A 23,549-nucleotide genomic window follows, 5' to 3' on the forward strand; every position below is an offset into this window, starting at 1 on the left:
AAAGGAAGGAAGGAAGGGAAAAGAGAGAGAATAAAGCATATTCTATAAAGATTATGGGTGGGTGCTGTGGATATCGATCGCTCTGTATGCTGTGAATGTGTTGGTCTGATTTGGTTGATAAATAAAATGCTGATTGGCCAGTAGCCAGGCAGGAAGTATAGTATAGGCGGGATAAGCAGAGAGGAGAATACTGGGAGTGGAAGGCTGAGTCAGGAGATGCTGCCAGCCGCCGGCATGAGAAGTAAGATGTAAAGTACCGGTAAGCCACAAGCCACATGGCAACTTATAGATTAATAGAAAGGGTTAATTTAAGATATAAGAACTAGATAGCAAGAAGCCTTCCATGGCCATACAGTTTATAAGTAATATAAGTCTCTGTGTGTTTACTTGGGTCTGAGTGGCTGCAGGCTCTGGCGGGACTGTAGAAATCTCCAGCTACTGGTGGCTTGAAAGAAATCCACTTTAAAACAAAGCAAAGGGCTATGAAGATGGCATTTGGGGGGTGCAGCTCATAAGGGTGGGGGAGCAGACATGGAAGGGCTAGGAAGTGAGTGTGATCAGGGTACATGATGTGAAATTCCCAAAGAATCAATAAATTATATTGGGGGGAAAAGCTAACTGGTACAACACTGGCTTAGCATGTAACATACACAAAGCTCTGGCTCTGATCCTCAGCACTGCAGACGAAAACAAAATACACCCATGTAACATATTTTCTTCAAGTATGTACTCTGTGCCAGAACTACCTTAAGCTCTGGAGATACAGCATGAGTAAAACAAAAATGTTTGTTCTAACAGAGCTTATAACAAACATAGGAAGTTTTAAAAAAGACTTAGATGTCAGGTGGTGCTATAGAGAATTATCAGGTAGGAAGTGTGTGCAGAGCCAGGGTACAGCGCAACTCAGTGAGGGCCTGAAAGACAGCTGGGTACAGCTTAGTGGCAGAGTACCTACCTGGCTAGAAAATGCAAAGTCCTGAATAATGACAAACCAACCATGAAAGAAGTGAGGGAGTAAGCTGTGGGTAGGGTAGAAGGGTGACCACAAAATTGATCATCCAATTCAGGGCACTTTTGAGAGTGAAAGAGGACAGCACATTAATTATACAGTTTAACAAGTTCAAACAAGACTTTCTGGGAAATTAAGACATAGAGATTTTAGCCCTAAGGCTTACTGGGGCAAAAACACAGCAGAGGGGAGAGCAAGAGAAATGACTGAGATTCTGAATGTGCCTGAGATATCAAGGGAACCACTAGAGAGAAACATGAGGGTAAGCAGATGAGATCTGAAGCTAACCATGGAAACATGCAATGCCATAGCTATTAAATGTTAGTTGAGAAGCCCTTAGAGGGCTTTGTATAAGTAAGTTTCATGATCTGACTTCTACTTTAGAATATTTACTCTGAATCAATCTGTTTTTGTTATATAAACAATAGAATGGGCTGGAGAGATGGCTCAGCCCTTAAGAACACTGTTCTGCAATCATGAGTACTAGAGTTCAGATTCCAGCACCCAAATCAAGACAGGCACTCCTCCCTGAAAATGCCTGTAACCCCAGCTCCAAGAGGGGTGAAGAAAAAGGACCCCTGGCTTCTAAACTAGCTGAGAAGGTATGAGTCCTAGGTTCATGGACAAATCCATGTTGTGGGATGGTCTTTCTGTACACTGTGAATGTGTGTTACTCTCATTGGTTGATAAATAAAGCTGTTTGGGCCAATAGCCAGGCAATTAAAATAAGGCTGGTTGGGAAAGCCAAACGGAGATATAGGGAGAAGGGCAGAGTTGGGCAGATGCCAGCCAGATGCCAAGGAAGCAAGACATGTAAAAACTGAAGTTACAAGCCACCAACCATGTGGCTAAACATAGATAAGAACTATGGGTTAATTTAAGTTTAAGAGCTAGTTAATAATAAGCCTGAGCTACCAGCCAAACATTTATAAGTAATATTAAGTCTCAGAGTCAATTATTTGGGAAGCAGCTGCTGGGTATTTGGGAGTTGCTGCAGGACAGAAACTTCTGTTTATGGATCCAGCCACAAATATGTGGATGAAGAGTAATAGAAGAGGACATCTGATGCCCTTACCTGCCTCTGCATGTACACAATTGTGTACATCTCCCCCAACATATGCTTATATACTGCACAGACACATACACACACACAAACACAAATAAATAAACACATCTTTAAGAAAGAAAATAAGCAGAAGGAAAGAGCAAAAAAAGAAAGCTAACAGACTACTACACCCAAGTAAAAGACAACACCTTAGGCTAGGCTAGAACAACAAAGAAAAGTTTCTAGATATACCCTAAGAGAAACTGGACACTAACTGTTATTATTGTATTATGGGAATAAAAATTATGAAGATTTAATCTAATTTCCTTTTGTGCTCATTAATATGATTTGTCAGGTAGCCTTGGTTCAAAAATGAAACTCAATTCCCATGTGGTTACTGTTGAAGAATATTATCTGAGCCGGGGTGTGGAGGGTGGGGTGGCGGTGGCGGTGCACACCTTTACTCCCAGCACTCAAAAGGCAGAGCCAGGCGGATCTCTATGAGTTCGAGGCCATGCTGGTCTACAGAGTGAGTTGCAGAACAGGCTCCAAAACTACACAGAGAAACCCTGTCTTGAAAAACCTTAATATGTATATATATTAGCTGAAGATGTGTTACATTTGTTTATGCTGTGGAATATTGTTTAATGATGCAAAGATGTGTTGCATTCTTTTATGTTGCATTTGTTTAACTCTGTGAAGCTGTGTTACTTTGCCTGTCTAAAACACCTGATTAGTTTAATAAAGAGTTGAATGGCCAATAGCAAGGCAGGAGAAAGGATAGGCAGGGCTGTAGGCAGAGAGAATAAATAGGAAAAGGAATCTGGGAGCGGGGATCTAGGAGTGGAAAAAAAAGGAGCAGGAGGAGGACATCAGGGGCCAGCCACCCAGCTATACAACAAGCCACAGAGTAAGAACTAAAAAAGGTATATAAAATAGAGAAAAGTAAAAGCCCAGAAGCAAAAGATAGACAGGATAATTTAAGAAAACCTGGCTAGAAACAAGCCAAGCTAAGGCTGGGATTTCATAAGTAAGAATAAGCCTCCATGTATTTATTTGGGAACTGGGTGGCGGGCTGCCAAAAGAGCCCAACGAGTAAAAAAAAAACCACAACTATAGGTTATGGACTACTTCCTGATGACCTTTGGCCCTTTTCAAAACTTATGTTACAGGTCATAAGGGGATAGGCAAGAAAAGGGTAACCTCTAATAACTGTATCACCCTGACTAGGAAAAACAACCCAAGGAGCCCATAGTCTCTAAGAAGCTAAACACTGTAGAATACACACAAGTACACACATACACATACACAAATACTCAAGTACAAATTAAACAATAATTTTGTAAGTCATTCTAAAGCTTCTTACATGACAGCGTAGTCTTTGAAATAAAACTTCATTTGTCAATAAACATGCCAAACACTATAAACAGATAAATAACAGTAAACACCTTAAGTCTGTGGAGAGATAGATATGAAAGCAATGGGGTCACCATGTACCAAGTCGTGCAATTGGGATCAGGTCAGGATCTGTGTGGAAGCATGTCTAACATCTCTCAGGAGAGCATGAGTTGGAAAAGAAACCTCAAGGAAAAGCTTCAAACAAGGAGGCACATTTGGAGCTGAACCATCATGGAAAGGGGATGTTTTCAGGTAGAATAGGGCTTGCAGACAGGAAAGGAGCTTATTCTACATTGGGATGATGAGACGGCACAGAGAAATATGAAGACCATAGCTGGGATATAAGAAAAACCCATGCATTATTAGCGACACCCCCTATCTGTTGACCACTCATGTCTGCTAGGCACTGTTCCAAGCATTCATATAGTTGTCACAGTTATTTTTAGTTTTTGTTAACATTTTCATAAAATTCCCTTCACAACGAAGAAACTGAGGTGTAAGAAGTTAGTAACTGGCCCAAAGGACTCACTACTCATTAGAGGTGGAACAAGTCTCATGTCCTAAGATTCTAGAACTTGTAATCTTTCTATACTCAACACCTTGTTAAAGTGGAGTCAAGTGAAGACACGAAGGGACACAGGAGAGAGGTGATGATTGGTGTCAAGAGCCATAAAGAGCCACTGATGGCTGTGCATGTGAGAAGAAAAAGCTGGTCAGATCTGCAATTTGAAATACCTCATTGGTGACAGCATGGTAGTTCCCTGAAGGAGAAAGGAACAGGGCAGGAAGAGCTACTGTGATGATCCTGAACAGAGACAACAAAGGCCTGTACAAAAGCCTCAAGTAGGGAGCTGAGGAGCCAGCCTCAGAACAAAAGGGCAGAAGAGAAGGAAGGGTAGGCAGACGATACCACATCCACGATGAGGCATCTGCCACCCAAGCAGAGTAGTCCATCCGTTAGGCAGACTGACAACTTAGGAGCCCAAGAGGAAAAGATGAGCCAGAGAGCCAGGCTGCAAGCAAATGCTTTCCCAATACCTGCCTGTCTGTGTGCACATGTGTGCCAGGAAACTCTCAGCTAAGAGGATACGACAATGTCACCTAAAGATCTTCCACACACATCCTCAAATCAAGACTCTTCTAGGTAGATCCTGGTGCTGGCTGCAGGATCTGGGTTCAATTAAATCCTCCTGCTTCTGGTCACTGGTCGAGCTAGCTCAAGGAACAGTCCACGGAACCACCAGAACAGCCTTCCTCAGTAAACCAAGGCCAGGGAAACTCAAATTTTGGTTCCTAAAAACAAGCTTCCTAGTTTAACAAAGTGATAGAAATGTTGCCTTTGTAACATTCTGCAGGCACTTTAGGAAATCTTGCAGCCATGCAACATTTAAGCACCCTGAATATATGACATAAAAATACCTCCAGAGCCCCAAACTTTTACTTGTTTCTCATTTAAAATGAATAATCGAATGAGATTGAAATGATTTGGGGATTCTATTGCCAACTCACTCCTCAAGTTTAATCACTTCTCCATGGGCTCTAGGAATTCAGTCAGATCACTCTACCAGTGATCAGATCACTCTACCAGTGACCAAGGAACAGTATCATTAACCACCCCCCTTTTTTTCTTTTGTTATGTGCATCGGTGTTTTGTCAAGGGTTTTGGGTCCCCTGGAACTGGAGTTACAGACAGTTGTGAGCCACCATGTGGGTGCTGGAAATTGAACCCAGGTCCTCTGGAAGGGCAGTCAGTACTCTGAGTACTGCTGAGCCATCTCTCCAGCCCTTATTAAACCCCTTTACACAGCTTTACTTTCAAAAATCTTAAGCCAAGTTCTAGAAATGCAAGTCAATTTATAGGACATAGACATGATGAAGTAGTACTATTTTATTGTTTCAATCTTTCCACACTCATCATGTAAAATACCTGCTTTGCAGAAAAGGTACCTATCTAAACGCATGTTCCCTTAACATCCTTAAAAGGCACTCTGAGTAGAGTGCTCAAATGAGGATGTCTGCACTGCTGTGAGAAACTGGTATCTCTGTATCTCTAGGCTTTCAATTGCCCATGTAATCTGTGTCTAGTAATATATGCCTTCCTGGGATTTCTAAATTATACAAGTATTTCTAGAAAGAGTAAAAACCAAGATGGTACTCCACCCATCACCTGCACTTGGAATCTGTAGCTTCTAACTTTCCGTCCAACAATTTCTATCCCTTTCAACCTGAGATACTCTTCAACATAACTACATAACCTCTCTCTACCCTCTCTCTTTTTTGGACAATATCTTATTATGTAGCTTTGGCTGGCCTAGAACCCACGATGTAGACCAGGCTGGCCTCAAACTCAGAGGCCTCTGCGTGGCTCTGCCTCTAGAGTGCTAGGGTTAAACGTATATACCACTACCCACAGGCATCTTTCTCTTTTGTGATGCTATGACAGAAATCACACTTCCCTACGGATTGTTTCTATATGAAGGTGCATTTGTTCCCCAGGCCTAGCAGTCCAAAGTACCTGTAAAACAGACTACTCCTACTTGGTCTGTGGTGCTACCCTCAACACCTCACAGCTCTCAGTCAGGACTCCCTGACGAAATGATGATAAATATGTCTTGACCAACATGTTCTCAGCTAAAAATGTAATGTGCAGACCATTTATAATTCCATGCATTATACAGTATTGCTTCTAAATAGGTCACCCCAGATTGTGGCTGAAATGATCCCAAAAATAGACCTGGTCTGCTTTTCTGGCCTTTATGTCACTTCTAGATGTGAGCCTGCTCTGAGCATCCCAACTCTATTATTTTTTGGATGAGTTACCTGCTCCACTGTTGCTAAGCAGGCTGACAGAAAGCTCTTCTGTTCCACTGAAGTTCAAGGACATGCTGTCACCAGGCTGGCGGGAAGTGCTGTGCCTGCAGAGAACAAAGCCAGGCCACCTGGTTTAATTAATGTAGATCATCATGTTTTTTCCCTGCGCACCCTGTACCCTAGTGTGCAGGGGAGAGGGTAAGTGGAGAGAGGAGGACCCATGAAAAACAGGCCTGAACATTCAGTTGCATAGGCTGGCAACCCTTAGGATCCATACCTCAAACCATCATGTGGTAGTTTTATTTGTGTGTCAGCCCTGCAACCCTGGCTGCTCACCTACCACCATGCTATACCACTTCCCCTTTCTGCCCTATGCCTCCCCCTTAATAACAAAGGAAGGATATAAAATGCTTGAACAGATGTACCAGAGTTAACCTAGTAAAGAGGGCAAAGTAAGGAGTCCAGACCTCCACATGACCATCCCCCAGCAGAGAGGATGTCCAGTGTCCAAAGAAGGGGCCAAGGCTGCTTTTCATCAAGTGCTTCCTAAAGCAATTTAGGACCAGGTTTAAACTAGGGTCCTGCTCATCAAGGCTTAAATGACTTTCTTCCTATACTGACTCTTCAGATACTTTGTAAGACATTCAGAGCTTTTGTTCAAAAACCAATATGCCAAGTCACAGGGAAGCTGTCTAAGAGAACAGCATGGATCACCTGCCCCAGCATGCCATAGGCAAACCCTAAGATAAAAGAGAGATATCTCATTTTCATCCTTGACCAAGGTTTGGAAGAAAATTAAGTTTACAAAATGTAAGCTCAAAACAAACTTAAAGCAGGGCCTTGGTAATATTACAGGGAAAATATCAGGCTGTTTGCCTTTACCCTTTGCCCAGGGATGGTAATGATGCTGGGTGACAAAGGAGGACCTGACCAATGTGTTCTAAGTCACAAATGTGTCATTTCATCAGCAGTCTGTTCAGCATTGTCCTGGGCTACCTTCCAGAGTACTGTGCAAATCCTCACCTTCCGGCAGCTTCATGATATGCCAACTCCAACAGCTCTGCAGAGGAGTGGGTGGGGTCCCTCTGCCTGCTGCCCTGCAGCTCTGCCATGTTCTGCCGGGTTTGATGATGGATCTGGATGGCCTCTCCGGATGGTCCTACCCAGACAAAGAACCACTGAATGTCATTCCGACCTGACCGCTCATGCTGCACACGAAAACATAACTCTTCCTTCTCTCCAACTGCTAGGTCACTGGAGAGATCTGACAAAGAGCATAGCAAGGTCCTTGCAGGCTCCCACAGAGGATTCTGCCCACACTGTATCTGGTACTACATGCTGGGACTCTCGGTTTCATGAATACTATTGAGATGCCATACAGAAACAGACAAGTTTAAGAGGATAAAAAGATGAAAAGGGAAGGAAAATAACAATGAAATAATAGGCCAGACGGTGGTGGCGCACGCCTTTAATCCCAGCATCCAGGAGGCAGAGGCAGGCGCATCTCTGTGGGTTCGAGGCCAGCCTGGTCTACAGAGCTAGTTCGAGGGCAGCCAAGGTTGCACAAAGAAAAAAAAAAAAAGAATAACAAGCTAGGCATGGTGGTGCACACCTTTAGTCCCAGCACTTGGGAGGCAGAGGCAGGCAGATCTCTGAGCTAAAGGCTACAGAGTGAGCTCCAGGACAGTCAGGACTACCCAGAGAAACCCTGTCTCAAAATAAAAAAAAAAAAAAAATCAGAAAATAACAGTAGGAATCTAGGATGCTTAAGCACTAAAAAGACAGAATAGGAGAGGTTGGAGTTAGTCATGTCTACTAAAAGGCAGTTCCTGGAAACATACAAATTAGAGGGCTAACCGAGGTTACCAAGGGTTAAAGGAAAAATATACCTGGGTAGGAGAAATACCTATGAATCCCAAATGTGAAAGAGGTAAAAGTGTGTGGAGACTGGGTAAGAAGGGAAAGAGCCTCTGAGGGTGGGAATGAGGAGCCAGAAGGCCGGGCTGCCGGGTGAAGAAGGGTCTTAGTTATTAGAAGGTCAGGTGTTCAAGAGAATAAGCAAAGTAAACAGTGTCTGGAGACTAGTTGTTGTTTTTAGTGATGTGGACATGAAGGGTGGGGTAGGAAAATCACAAAGAGCTGAAGGTTGTAGCAGAAAGCTCTCTTAAGAGTTTTTAGCCAGGCTGGAGAGATAGCTCAGAGGTTAAGAGCATATATTGTTCTTGCAGAGAACCCAAGTTCAATTACCAGTACCCACGTCAGGCAGCTTACAACTGCTTGTAACTCTAGCTCCAGGGGATGGCCCTAACCTCAGATACACGCACATATAGAGACATACACATAAATAAATAATAATAAAAATTTTTTTTTAGAAAAAAGAGTTTTTAGCCTAGGGGCTGGGGAGATGGCTCAATCAGTAACATGCTTGCCAAGCAAGTATGAGGACCTGAGTTCAGATCCCCAGCATCCATGAAGTAGGCATGACATTATGTACCTATGACCCCGTGCTGAGGAGATAGAGCAGGAGAATTCTTGGCGCTTGTTGGGAAGCAGTCTAGCCTATCAGTGAGCTCTAGGTTCAGTAACTGAGCCTGTCTCCAAAACTAGGAGGAACAGAAGACACTTTGGCCTCCACATGCAAGAGCATGAGTGTGTGAAAGCGTGTGCACATGCACACACACACACACACACACACACAAACACACATGCAGAGAGAGAGAAAGAGAGAGAGAGAGAGAGATTTCAGCCTGGGGCTGGAGATGTAACTCAAACTGAGACAGTTCTCGCCTAGTATGTACGAAGCAGGAAGCTCTGGGTTTGATCCCCACCATCGCATGAACAGGCCATGGTTGTGGTGATCATAAGTTCAAGGTCATCCTCCTTACATGGCTGGTTCAATGCTAGTCTGAGCTATATGAGACCCTGTTTCAAAAATAAATAAAAAGCAAGAGCAAATACAAAAGTGAGAAACAGAGACACCTCAAAATAAATCTGGTAGGAATAACAAAAAGGGGGTGGGGAGCAAAACCAGAAAGAAACAACTTGTGTGATTCTAGCAGAGACAAGGGACAAGAGAGGTTTGGAATGGCCTCCAACTACAGTCAAATAAATAAACCAGATTTACTCCACATTTTGTATTTACCTTTAAACAGTAAAATCAAATGTAAAAGAAAATAACCAGATATTTCTAATCATTCAGCAGGATCATTCCTATTTAAAAACAAAACAAAACAAGATAAAACAAACAAACAAACAACACATAATGGAGCCTAATACATCTATTCCTTCCTGGCCCAGCAAGAACCCATTAAATTGAAGTTTAATTTAAAAGTACAACTTTATAAATTCTTACTGTCATCTTCTTGAGGCCAAAACAGAGAAAAAAGATGGGCTAGAAAAATAGTGAAGTAAAAAGTATTGTTTCTTCTTTACCCCTCAGAGATCTCTGAGAAGTGACAAAGTAGCATAAATGCAGCTTAGAGGAGCAGTGTGTGAAAACGAGGGACGGAAAGCTGATGTGAAGCACAGTCCCTTTCAAGCAAACAAACACTCAAAGCCCTTAGGTTAACACAGCTGGGCAGTTACAGAACTTGTTCTCAAGTGTGTCTTCAAGATCCTCCCGAGGACCCTGGAAAAGCCCAGGAGGCATGTCCATCTCACTGGCCGAACCAAGAGGTTCACAGACGTCAAGGCACTTGACACATGGACCAGAGCTAGGAACTCACAGTCCAAGGCTCTTTCCTGAGCAGCCAACTTACCTACAGGAAAAGTGTGCATCCAGCGCCTTCTGTTGGATGTGAGCTTCATGGGCATTCTTGAGGGGGCAAAGGGGTTAATCAGTGCTCTCTGAGGTGTGTATCCACCGGGTCGAACATGGAGCATGGACTCTGCACTGCCCACATGGAACCTTCCTGGCGCACTAGAGTCCCGCTGTGGTGGTTCTATCATGTTCTCCAGGACATCTGCTGTCAATAATAGGATGGAACACAAAGACAAAACACAAATCCACAATGAAATCAGAATTAAGTAGATTGATGAGTCAAGATCAGCAAAAATCTAGGACATCATAAATACCAGGAAGTAAGAGAAATAAGTAAAATTATGAAACTATAAAGAAATAAAACATGCTTAGATTTATTTTTCAAATATTTTGAAGACCTGACCTAGTGAAGACACACAAATCTAATGGATTCCTATATTTTCCGGGGGTGACCGGGAATACTAAGCTGGATGCAATGAGTAATGATAGGACTTGAGTTATTTCCCTTGGGAATGAGGTCATTATATTCTGTATGTGGACAAAACAATAAAAAAAATTGATGTTGAACCAGTTTTGACAGTACACACCTTTAGTCACAGCACTTGGGAGGCAGAGACAGGAAGATCTGAGTTCAAGGCCAGACTGATCTACATAGTAAGTTAGAGGCTGGCCAAGACTGCATAGTAAGACACTGCCTCAATAAACAAACAAACAAATGAAAGCTATGTTTGGTGAACAGGCTAGCTCACTAAACCCATTTGATTTTGAGCACACAAGGCTGGAATCCCTCTCCATTTGCACTGAAACCAAACGACATAAGTTTCAGCCAAAAGAACACGTCTAGTCCATTCATGGACTAGACAACAGCTATGTACAAGCATCATCTCCATATCTTTTTCTCTTCCATGGCAACTTTGGAAATCAACGATGAAGATGATGGCATCATAGGATAAAAGGAATCTTGAGTTCCTCAATGATTAAGAGGATCCCCACATTGAACCTGTGTAATGAGAGAGGTGTAAGCAATCACATGTCATTGTGTTAAAGAAATGTTCTTAAGGAAAAAGGATAAAGAAAGTGTTCACGCCTGGCCAGGCAAGGAAATGTTATATTTAGATTCAACCTGTCCTGTGCAATGGCCTATAACAGAGATGGAAGCAGCAAGCTATACAGCCTGATCTAAAGATCTAAGAACAGAAACCCAGGGGAACCAAGTCCTTTTTTGTGCATCCCATGTCCAAGAAACAACTAGGCTGATTAAAAAGTGTCATCCAGTGGGGCTGGAGAGAGGGCTTGGCAATTAAGAGCACTGTCTATTCTTCCATGGGACCAGGATTCAATTCCCAGCACCCAAATGGCAGCTCACAACTGTCTGTAACTCAAGTTCCAGGGGATCTGACACACTCACATAGACATGCATGCAGGAAAAACACCAATGTGCATAGGATAAATAAACATTTTTTTAAAAAAAGTAGCATCAAGGAATGTTTTAACCAGACATGGTGGCTTCCATTTGTAATCTCAGCACTTGGTAGGCTGAGGCAAAAGGATCATCTTGAGTTTGAGGCCAGCCTAGGCTACAGTGTGATCTTGTCTTTAAAAGGATGAGAACAATAACAAAAGATTCCTAGGAAGATGGCTCAGTGCTTGCCCTATAAGTATCAGATCTGAGTTTGGATCTCTATGACCAACAGATTCAGTGGTACATGCCTATAATCCTAGCAATGGAGAAATGGGAAGTGGAGACAGATACCTGGAGCTACTGGCCAACTAGCCTAGCTTACTTGGCAAAGTTCAGGCTAATCAAAGCCATGCTGTTTTTAAATTTTATTTATTATTACAGTATGTGGGGGCATGAGTGTCGAAGTACACACGTGGAGACCCAAAGACAAATTCTGTGGAGTTGGTTCTCTCCTTTCATCTTTGAGTTCTAGAAACAGAACTCAGGACATCAGGCTTATACAGAAAATTCCTTTACTAGCTGAGCCATTGTGCCAGACCCCAAACACAAGTTTCAAACCAAAAGTGGAAGGTACCTGAAGAACAAAATCCAAGGTTGTCTTCTGACCTCCATTTGTGAACTCGCATGTACCCACAAAGTTGTCCACTAAACATACTCATTCACGTATAATTCTTAAATAAAAGTTTCAATCGTCATTATCTAATATCTAGCATGAAATCTCCTACATCATTGTAATATTTCACCTTTGAATCTGATTTGTATTTTGCATACAATTATAGAGTAGTCAAATCACCACAAAAATTCTGTCACTAGACATATTGATGTATGCCTGTAATTCCAACATCAGAAGGTGTAGTAGGCAGGAAAACAGCCAATTAAAAGACCAGTCTGAGCCAGGCGGTGGTGGCACACGCCTTTAATTCCAGCACTTGGGAGGCAGAGGAAGGCAGATATCTTCTGAGTTCAAGGCAAACCTGGTCTACAGAGTGAGTTCCAGGACAGCCAGGGCTACACAGAGAACCCTGTCTCAAAAGAATAAAAAAAAAATCTGTGGTGGGAACATGAAACCAAAGGCTCATCTATGGACAGAATTGGGAATTCCAACTGACTGCCTCAACATCCCCAGTGGATTTCTTTCTTTCTTTCTTTTTTTTTTTTTAATTAAGAAATTTTCCAGCTGGAGAGATGGCTCAGAGGTTAAGAGCACTGGCTGTTCTTCCAGAGGTCCTGAGTTCAATTCCCAGCACCCACATGGTGGCTCACAACCATCTGTAATGAGATCTGGTGCCCTCTTCTGTATGCATAATAAATAAATAAATCTTAAAAAGAAATCTAAAGAGGAAGTAAGCATTGAAGTGTGCCATTAAAAAAAAAAAAAAAAAAAGAAAGAAATTTTCTATTCACTTTACCCCCAGTGGATTTCTGCTAGATGTATGTAAACCTTTGATGATGGTACCTTTGTTTGCTCTCTTAATCAGGTTACTCCAGGGGGCTGGAGAGATGGCTCAGCAGTTGAAAGCACTAGCTGCTGTTCCAGAGGTCCTGAGTTCAATTCCCAGCACCCACGTGGTGGCTCACAACCATCTCTAATGGGATCCCGTGCCCTCTTCTGGCCAGCAGAGGAACATGCAAACAAAGCACTCATATACATAAATAAATTAAAAAAAATCAGGTTACTCCAGTGGTTTGCTGAATGTTGTAAACTGATTTGAAAATATTTCCTGTTGTCTGGTGCTTCTATCTACGCGTTATTTACTCCTTTACTTTTTTTGCTCATTTAATAAACTCATTCATTCAAAACTGAAAGTACAGTTGTTACAGATCATTCTCTGAACCACAGAGAATACACTGCAAACTAATGAACTGGTGCTTTGATTTATCAAGTAAGAAAGAATATGGCCTAATTAATTACTATGGAAGTGAAAGAAGAAACACAGCTGGGTAAGATGGTGCACATCTATAACCCCAGCACTGAGGCGGTTAAGGCAGGAGATTGCTGTTAAGTTCAAGGCCAACCCAGGGAATAGTGAAACAAGACAGTCTCAAAAAGGAGCCGGCAAGATGGCTCAGCAGGTGAAGGTACTTGCCACTGAGTCTGAGTTTGATCTCGAAGGCACATCTGGTAGAAGGACTACACGTGAGTTTGAAGCCAGCCTGGGCTATATGAGACCTTGTCTCAAAAAAGCAAGAAAGAACATTTTAAAACATCATTCTTTGTAAAGAAAATGTAACTTTAAGTTAATGTAGGTGGCATAGGTTATACTCTCTAATCACATAAATAAATACCTGCTTCTTTCTCCTTGGAAATTTCAAGCATTCAGCCAGTTTAAAAAAAAAAAAAAAGAAAGCCGGGCGGTGGTGGCGCACGCCTTTAATCCCAGCACTCGGGAGGCAGAGCCAGGAGGATCTCTATGAGTTCGAGGCCAGCCTGGACTACCAAGTGAGTTCCAGGAAAAGGCGCAAAGCTACACAGAGAAACCCTGTCTCGAAAAATCCAAAAAAAAAAAAAAAAAAGAAAAGAAAAGAAAAGAAAAAGAAATCTAACCATCAACAATATTCATAGGCCCTAAGCATAGCGTCATAGTTCCTAATTGACGAATTTGTCCTGTTGCCAAGTGCTTGGGTCCCAGGAGCTGAAAGTTGCCCATTAGCATACTGGGTCCTGGAAAAACTGCCCTTCCTATAAGGGCTCCTTCTAGGCCAAGAGGGACAATTGTGTACATCCACATTCCTAAGGCTATAAACACAAATCAGGTTGGGTATGCTTCCCATCTACACATTCTTTTTTTTTTTTTTTTTTAAAGATTTATCTATTATGTATACAGTGTTTTGCCTGCATGTATGCCTGCAAGATCTCATTACAGATGGCTGTGTACCACCATGTGGTTGAATTGAACTCAGGTCCTCTGGAAGAGCAGCCCGTGCTCTTAATCATTGAGTCATCGCTCCTGCCCCCATCTACATATTCTTAAGTAATGAAATTATGGAGGACAATGATTAGAGGAGGAGATGGCTTTAAAGGGTGGCTCGAGGGAGGCTCTTTGTATTCTGTTGCTGTACTGGGGATAGAACTCAGATCTCTGCATGCTGGGCAAATGCTCTACTACTGAACGGTATTCCCAAACACAAACTTTTTGGTTTTTATTTTTAATTTTGAGAGAGTACTATATCATTACTCAGGCTGGCCTTGAACCACCACATAGCCAGGCAGGTACTGAACTTGTGACCCTATTGCCTTAGCCTACCCAGTAGCTGGGATTATGGACCTGTGTCACCAGGCCTGGTTACAGAACCATCCTATGTCTTTTTTGTTTTGGTTTTTCTGTGTGGCCCTGGCTGTCCTGGAACTCGGTCTGTAGATCAGGTTGGCCTTGAACTTAGAGATCCACCTGCCTCTGCCTTGCCTCTGCCTCCTGAGTGGCGGGTGGAGTACACCGCCACTACCACCACCACCACTACCACCACCACTGCCTGGCTGAACTGTGAATTTAAAGTGAACCCAGTCTAGAGTCCAGCCAGAGCCTGCTGTTTCTTCTCTGTTGTACTCTGAAGTCCCTATGACCCTGAAATAAGCCAACCTTCTTTTTTTCTTTCTTTTTTTTTTATAATTAAATAGGTTCTCACAGTGTATCACTGTGTAGCTTCAAGTGACCTGGAACTCACTAAATAGACCATGCTGGCCTTGAACTCACAGAAATCCACAACCCCAGTGATGGGACTAAAGGTGTGCACTATCACTCCTAGTTAAACCAATTCATTTAAAAGGCTAAAAAAAATAGAATAAAAATTAAGCATAATAAAATCAGAGAGGGAGAGAGAATATAGCTCATGTTTGGGTGTTTGTGAGAGACTGATTCTAAGAGTCTTTCCATCCGTCCCACTGTGGATATTAAATCCCTTATAGAGAAGGAGAGTATTTGCATATAACCTACACATATACTTCAAATAATTCTTGAATACTTATAACAACTAATACAATATAAATACCATGTATTTGCTATACTGTATTATTTAAGAAATAATAAGAATAAAAAGTATGATTATGTTCAGTATAAACTTTTTGTGTGTTTATATAGGTGTTTTGCTGCATGTATGTCTAGGTACCACATACATGATGAGTGCTTTCAGAGATCAGAAGAGGGCACTGAATCCCCCTGGAACTGGGGTTATAGATGAGGTTGTGAGCCATTATGTGGGTGCTGGGTATCAAATCTAGGTCCTTTCCAAGAGCAGCAAATGCTCTTAACTGATGAGCCAACTCTCCAGCTCCCAGTACAAATATTTTTTAAAAATATGTATTTCTTTTAATCCACTGTTCATTTAATGTATGGATACACAAATCCATGGATTTAATATGAACTGGACCTGGTAACAAGGTCTATAACTGCAACTAACTCTGAAGGCTGAGGCAGGAGGATGGCAGGATCAAGGACTATCTAGGCTATAGGGAGAGTTCAAGTCCAGCCTGGGCAACTTAGTGAGACCCTGTCTCAAAATTTAAAAAATGCAAAAAGAGCTGTGATATAACTCAGTAGTATGGCACTTGCCTTGAGTTTAACCTCCATTACTGCAAAGAAAAAGGCATAACTATGCAAAGCCAACTACAGAGGACACATTATTTTAAATAAGGCACAAATTAAGATGAGAAAAGAACAAACCTTTTTAACCTTAGGCCTAAAAAGACCCTGTAGATGATGTACAAAAGGTTAGAGACAAAAATAGTCTAATACACATGCAACACCTAATATGGATGTACCCACTCACTGAATGGAAATAACTAAAACATGAGACTTCTACCCCACTCCAATCAATCCCTGTCACTCCCCTGCCCCACACTGCAAAGGAACTGTCCCCAGCCCTTCCCAGCTCTGTCTGCGCTTCAGCACTCTGACCTCGGGTGCTGGTGTAGCCCAGCGAGCTGCTGACTTCATACTGGTGCAGGTGGGGGTGGGGGATCATCAGGATGTTGGTACTCTTGCCCAAGGAGCTATCATCAGAAGCTTGGCTCCTCACTTCCTCAGTGGGCAGTGCACGGCTTGGTAGGGAAGGGCTGGACGAGACATCACAGGAGCTGGCACTTTTGCGATTATGATTCTCCTGTTCTCTCACAGACCTGACATGCAAGAGACAAATTACTACCATGAAAAGAACATTTCAACTTTGAGTTAAAATATCCACGATGACCATTAGCTATATATATTCAGGAAACCAATATTAAAACTTTCAATGTGGGAAATAATGCTAGTCTGAACAACAAAGTAAGATTTTATCTCAAGAGGGAAAAAAAAGGCATGGTGGTTTATACGTAATCCTGGCTACTGAAAGGCTGAGACAGAAGGATCACCATGAGTTCAACAGGGTATGTGCATGTGACTGTAGGTGCCCCAATCAGATCCCCCTAGAGCTGGAGTTATAGGAAATTGTGAGAGGGCCAATGTTGTGGCTGGGAACTGAACTCAGGTCATCTGGGAGAACAGTATGTGCTCTCAACTGATGAACCATCTCTCAAGACTCTCCAAAAAGTTATTTGTTAAAAATGTATACTCAGCCGGGCAGTGGTGGTGCACGCCTTTAATCCCAGCACTCGGGAGGCAGAGCCAGGCGGATCTCTGTGAGTTCGAGGCCAGCCTGGTCTCCAAAGTGAGTTCCAGAAAAGGCGCAAAGCTACACAGAGAAACCCTGTCTTGAAAAACCAAAAAAAAACAAAAAAATGTATACTCAAGTTGGGCTGAAGAGATGGACCAATGGTTAAGAACACTGGCTTCTCTTGCAGAGGACCAAAGTTCTGTTCCTATCAGCCATATTAGCTGGCTCACAACAGTCTGTAACTAAAGTTCCAGAACATCCAATGACCTCTTCTGACCTCATCAGGTACTGCATGTGCAGACACAGATGAAGGCAAAACACCCATACATAAAAATTAAAATAAATTGATTCTTTAAATGTATTCTGAAACATGTACAGATGAAAAGAAAAGGATACCTAACTTTTGCTTTGAAACATTCCAGCCAATATTTAAAACATATTTAAAAGTGAGAAAATAACTAGTACATTTGCTCTCTAATCAAGTTCTACTGTTTCCTTAAGAGAATTTTTTGTAATAATACACTCATTAAAACATGAAACTTGAGCTGGAGAGATGACTCAGAGGTTAAGAGCACTGGCTATTTTTCCAGAGGTCCTGAGTTCAATTCCCAGCAACCACACAGTGGCTCACAACCATCTATAATGAGATCTGATGCCCTCTTTTGGCATGCAGGTAGGCATGCAGACAGAACACTGTAAACAAAATAAATAAACAACAACAAAAACAAAACTAAAAACATGAAACTTTGGACTAGAAAGATGTTTCAATGGTTAGGGCTGCTCTTCAAGGAATCCGAGTTCAATTTTCAGCATCTTCATGATGGCTCAAAACTGTAATTTCAGTCACAGAGGATCCAACACTCTCTTCTGGTATTCAAAAGCACTTCATGCAGATAGTGTACAGACACATACTCGAACATCCACACACAAAAATAAAGGTAAAACAAAACATGAAACTCTCTAAGGGGAAAATCTCAAGGAGCACTAGGAAGAAAGATCAAAAGGAGAAAGCGCAGTGAAGAGACAACCTCGGAATAGAAGAATTAGCCCAACAACAGGGTGCCCTTCTAGCATCAGGGCTGTTTCCAACCTCCTAAAAGACTTTCACGTTAAGTCAAGAGCTTCAAGGTAGCCTGAAAATAGATCTCAAGGCCTGATCACATATCCATTACTTCAATAGTAGCTATTTGAGCATCAGAGAACACTTAGTCATGTACAAGGGCAGGAGGACCTATTAAAATGCATAGTCTGTATAGCTAGGCATAGTGGGGAGCATTTGCAGACCCACAATTTAGGCGTCTAAGGAAGGTGGACCACCTGAGTCCAGTAATTTGAGATCAGCCTGAGTAATACAGCAAAATTCAATCTCAAAAATAAAATAAAAACTCCAAAGAAGCCGGGCAGTGGTGGCGCACGCCTTTAATCCCAGCACTTGGGAGGCAGAGCCAGGCGGATCTCTGTGAGTTCGAGGCCAGGCTGGGCTACCAAGTGAGTCCCAGGAAAGGCGCAAAGCTACACAGAGAAACCCTGTCTCGAAAAACCAAAAAAAAAAAACAAAAACAAAAACTCCAAAGAAAAGTCAGAGATGGCTCAGGAGTTAAGAGCACTTGCTATTCTTCCAGAGGACCTGGATTTGCTTCTTAGCATCCATCAGGCTGCTTAAAACCACCTAATGTAACTCCAGATCCTGGAGATCCAATCCAGTCTTCTGGCCACTGTGGGTACCTGCTCACACTGTGGCAAACAAATATACATATTGACACAATATACATAAATAAGAAATTAAATCTGAAAAAAGAAACAGAAACAAAAAGCTGTAAGAAAAGCCCCTGCATAGCTATGACTGAGTCCCCTAAGTAGTTCCAGGTGTCAGTGTGAGCTATGGAGCAAGAGCCTGTCTCAGAAATACAAAATAAGTCAAGCTTGTTGGTACAGGCTTATAATCCCACCTACTCCAAAGGCTGAGGCTCAAAAATTACAAGTTCAAGGCTAAACTGAGCTATAGTAAGTTCAGAGTAAGCCTGGGCAACTAACTCATTGAGACTCCATCTCAAAACAAAAGGGATCTAATATATTTGCTTAGCATGCTTGAAGCCCTAAGTTCCATTCCTAATATGGGGAAAACAATCCAAGACTATTAATAAAATAAAACATAGAGGTTGGAAAAATGGTTCAGTGGTTAAGACCACCAGCTGTTTTTCTAGAGGACCTGGGTTCAATTCCCAGCACCCATATGGTGGCTCATAATTAATTGTCTATAATGCCATCCAAGGGGGTCTGATGTTGTCTGGGTTCCTGAGTACCTGGCGCACACCTGGTACACAGGCCTGCATGCAAGCACATTCATACATATAAAAATAAAAAATAAATGTTTTAAGAACATATAACTTAGAGTAGCTCATTTTTAAAAAATATTTATTTAGCCGGGCGGTGGTGGCGCACGCCTTTAATCCCAGCACTTGGGAGGCAGAGCCAGGCGGATCTCTGTGAGTTCGAGGCCAGCCTGGGCTACCAAGTGAGTTCCAGGAAAGGCGCAAAGCTACACAGAGAAACCCTGTCTCGAAAAACCAAAAAAAATATATAAAAATATATATATATATATTTATTTATTTTATTTATTTTTTTTAAACAGGCTCACTCTAATATGTAGCCTTGGCTGTCCTGGAACTCACTATGTAGACCAGGCTGGCCTCAAGCTCAAGAGATCTGCCTCCCAAGTGCTGAGGTTAAAGGCATGTGCCACCACATTGGCTATTTTATTTTTAACTATGAGTACGTGGGTGTTTCTGTGTGTGGGTGTGGGTGTGTTTCTGTGCCAAGTGCCTTTGCAGAGAGTGGTTGTGAGTCTCCTGGCATGGGTGCTGGAAACTGAACCTGGGTACCCGAAAGTACTCTTAATTGCACAGCCATCGCTCCAGCTCCAAGTACATTTCAAGAAAACCACACAAGACCCAAAAATGAACAGGTTGTTAAATCTATCACAATTAGAAACTATTATTTGGTCAAAACAATACAGAGAAAATTTACAGAGTGGGAGTTAAAGAAAGAAAAACTCAGCCGGGCAATGGTGGTGCATGCCTTTAATCCCAGCACTCGGGAGGCATAGCCAGGCAGATCTCTGTGAGTTTGAGGCCAGCCTGGTCTACAGAGATCCAGGATAGGCACCAAAACTACATGGAGAAACCCTGTCTCGAAAAACAAACAAACAAGAAAAAAGAAAAAAGAAAAACTCTGTCCTTGGAATAATAGCCTGTGCTTTGTGAAGTGTATTTCTTGGCTAAAATACATCTGAGAATCTTCTAGTGTCGTGAGACAATACTTCACTAGAAACAAAATAGGTAGACCCAAGAGCCTGCAAATGGAATCCCCAATGATCTCTACAACATAGCATTCATGAGGCTAATTTTAATTTAATTTTTTATAAGATTTTTTTATGTATGTAAATAGTCTACCTGCATGTATGTAGGTGCACGTTTGCCTTGTGCCCATGGAGGTCCAAAGAAAGCTTTCGAGCTCCTAAAACCTGGAGTTCTAGATGGTACAAATGCTAGAAACTGAACCTGGGTCCTCTGAAAGAATAACAATAGCTCTTAACCACTGAAGTCATCCCTCCAACCCCAATTTAAACATTTTTAAGGTTGCTCTCATAAAGGTCCCTCAGGTTTTCTTTTTGCTTTATAATAATAGTCTGTTTTAATACAAACAAATGTTGGAATTAAAAACAATATGGAATACTTCATGAATCTGTGTGTTATCCTTGCACAGAGGCTATGCTAATCTCTGTATACGTGCTGACGAAGCAAGCACCTCTCAGGGTTTCTTAACCAATCTTTTCTTCCTGATATATAATCTCACTACGTAATTGAGGCTGACTTTGAATTTGAACTTCCTCTACCTTTGCCTCCTGAGTGCTAAGTTATAGACCTGTGCCACATGTCTAGCCCCTAAATAATTTCATATGCACCCCCAGGGCAATCTGATAGAAAACCTGCAGGTGGCGAGGCGCTGAGCCCGGGATGGACCAGGCAGCCTGAACACTTGAGCATCGTAGGCATCATAATCTACTTGAATGGGAAGGGTGTTCTCAGATTCCTTTGGAGTCCCAAGAGCTGTAAAACACAAATAATACAAATTAAAACACATTTCTGCCGGGCGGTGGTGGCGCACGCCTTTAATCCCAGCACTCGGGAGGCAGAGCCAGGCGGATCTCTGTGAGTTCGAGGCCAGCCTGGACTACCAAGTGAGTTCCAGGAAAGGCGCAAAGCTACACAGAGAAACCCTGTCTCGAAAAACCAAAAAAAAAAAAAAAACAAAAACAAAAAAAAAAAACCACATTTCTAACAGATGCCTATAGAAATACCTATAGGTATCCAATAGATACCTAGACAGATGACTTATAGAGGGTCATCAAAATCTGCAAGGCACAGGTGATCATCTACCAAGACAAAGATAGGTTAAGACTGAATGACATGTATGTCAAAGTGACATTAAAATAGTATAGTAGTAGCTGGGCTTGGAGGCACATGCCTTTAATCCCAGCATTCAGGAAATACAGACAGGCAAATCTCTGAGTTCAAGGTAGCCTGGACTACAAAATGAATTCTAGGACAGCCAGAGTTCTTATACAGAGAAACCCTGTTTTGAAAAAACCAACCAACCAAAAACAAATAAAAAGACAAACAAGTATAGCCGTTTAGAAAGGCAGTGCTCAGCACTTTAGTCTCATGCAGTCCTGCTTGAAATACTATCTGAGCATCCTCAGTGCTTTACTACTTTCCACCTGACCCATTCGCTGCAGCCAACAAGGTACAACTACAAAGTGGCTAAGGACCCTTCCAAAGGTGACACAGGAGTGTGGGTGTATTGACCTTTATATAAACCTTCTTATGATACTTCCCATTATTTTCCTGCCATGAATTAGCTGTTTCTAAAAGTGATGAAAAAGCATCTCAAAAATACTCACATGTATCACGGCCATTTTTGGTTTTCTCAGAAGCAGGCTGAAAAATTAAATAGATATTTTATCATTCCTCTGACAGAACCAAACTTAACACAACACAGTATGTTATGTACTGCTCCCCAGGGCAAAGACCATGTCCTAGTTATCTAGTAACTTATGAAAACTGGGTGCTAACACTCGACACCTGCCTACCACAGTGTCAAGTCCTGCTAAGTCTTTCATTTCCACCTTGTATCTTATTCTCACAAGCTTATCCAGGTGGGACATGGACACCACTTCCTTCCCGCTGGGGACTGAATCGGGGACCCTGTGCATGCTTAGGAAAGTGCCTACACTAGGCGCCAGCCCCAGCTTCTCCATGAAGTCTCAACACAAAAATGTTTAAATTCTATTTACGACCCTGCCAGACACAGGCAAAGGAAGGTGACAGTACTTCAAGATCAGAATAAATGCACCGCTGTGTGTAGTAGCCCCTGAGAGTTGTTCAAACTGGGGAACATACCTTCTTTCCTGCCAGTTTTATCCGGGGAGTGAAACTGTTACAAAAGAGCTGGCTTTTGGATGTGTAGAAACTGTTAAAAAAAAAAAAAAAAAAAAAGTCATTGATGTATAATTTATTTATTTTTATGTGAATTTGGGGCCCATATATATGTCTGTGAGAGGGTGTTGGATCCACTGAAACTGGAGTTATATACAGTTGTTGAGTTGCTGTGTAGGTGCTGAGAACTGAACCCAGGTCCTCCGGAAGAGCAACCAATATTCTTAACTGCTGAGGCATCTCTATAGTAACACATTTGGGCGGGGGGGTGTTTCACGACACAGTTTCTCTGTGTAGCTCTGGCTGTCCTCAAACTCAGATCTGCCTACCTCTGCCTCCTAAGTGCAGGAATTAATGGTGTGCTCGACTACGCCTGGCTTCTTTACTCTAAACCTTAAGACAAACTGCAATCTCAAGTAAGATCAGCTCGCTCGCCTATGCCTGGCTTTGTTTTAGGTTAACAAATCTTCCCTTATAAAATTCTGTTAAGATTTCTATAAAGTAATCCCTCATTCCTTCTCCATGTGATGTGTTCTGTGCTGTTCAATAAAAGGGAAAGAAAAGGCCTTTGTTAGGGACACAAAGAAACACATACACAATGAGATTCACAAGACAGCATTCAGGCAGGCACAGATTCAGGCTCACACAACAGACCAAGAGAAAAATACAAAAGACACAGGGAAAGAAGTAGAGAATTCAAATCTGGGCTCAATCTTGGTCAAATTACACCAAGTGGAAGTGCTTTTAAATTTCTTTTTCTTAATGCAAGAGTGACACATTTTGGGTATTCTGAGACTATTATTGTGTTCACATTGACACATGTGCACTAACACAAACATACACACATGCAAACACACCACAGAGATGAGTTATAAAGTAATGTGAGACAGAAAAAATGGATTTCTATGAAGTTGAATCATGAAATTGCTATTTTTCAGGGTCACAAGCAATCTTATATCATAATCTTCATTGGGGTTTCA

The 23,549-nt window shown here is 42.0% G+C and overlaps 1 protein-coding gene and 1 pseudogene across 24 annotated transcripts in view; both read right to left on the reverse strand.

Annotated features, from left to right (window-relative positions):
- Depdc5 (DEP domain containing 5, GATOR1 subcomplex subunit) overlaps nucleotides 1–23,549 on the reverse strand; it is a 127,961-nt gene that overhangs the window by 65,526 nt on the left and 38,886 nt on the right. For 16 of the 24 annotated variants that reach the window (XR_008217676.1, XM_052736253.1, XM_052736266.1 and 13 more), the window contains 7 exons: nucleotides 22,534–22,603; nucleotides 22,035–22,071; nucleotides 21,060–21,180; nucleotides 16,378–16,598; nucleotides 10,022–10,228; nucleotides 7,287–7,422; nucleotides 6,273–6,367 (listed from right to left, as the gene is read on the reverse strand). Coding sequence is in view for 23 of the 24 variants with exons in the window: in XM_052736253.1 (XP_052592213.1) it covers nucleotides 6,273–6,367; nucleotides 7,287–7,422; nucleotides 10,022–10,228; nucleotides 16,378–16,598; nucleotides 21,060–21,180; nucleotides 22,035–22,071; nucleotides 22,534–22,603 (887 nt within the window). In the remaining variant the exon portion in view is untranslated. The remainder of the gene's footprint in view (nucleotides 1–6,272; nucleotides 6,368–7,286; nucleotides 7,423–10,021; nucleotides 10,229–16,377; nucleotides 16,599–21,059; nucleotides 21,181–22,034; nucleotides 22,072–22,533; nucleotides 22,604–23,549) is intronic. The other 8 variants (XM_052736264.1, XM_052736260.1, XM_052736257.1 and 5 more) reach the window with 1 other exon arrangement.
- Nucleotides 20,792–20,888, reverse strand: LOC128109242 (uncharacterized; annotated as a pseudogene).

This window comes from Peromyscus californicus, unplaced genomic scaffold (assembly GCF_007827085.1).
Source record: "Peromyscus californicus insignis strain IS unplaced genomic scaffold, ASM782708v3 Scaffold_13__1_contigs__length_99412109, whole genome shotgun sequence".
Classification (NCBI taxonomy): Eukaryota; Metazoa; Chordata; class Mammalia; order Rodentia; family Cricetidae; genus Peromyscus; species Peromyscus californicus.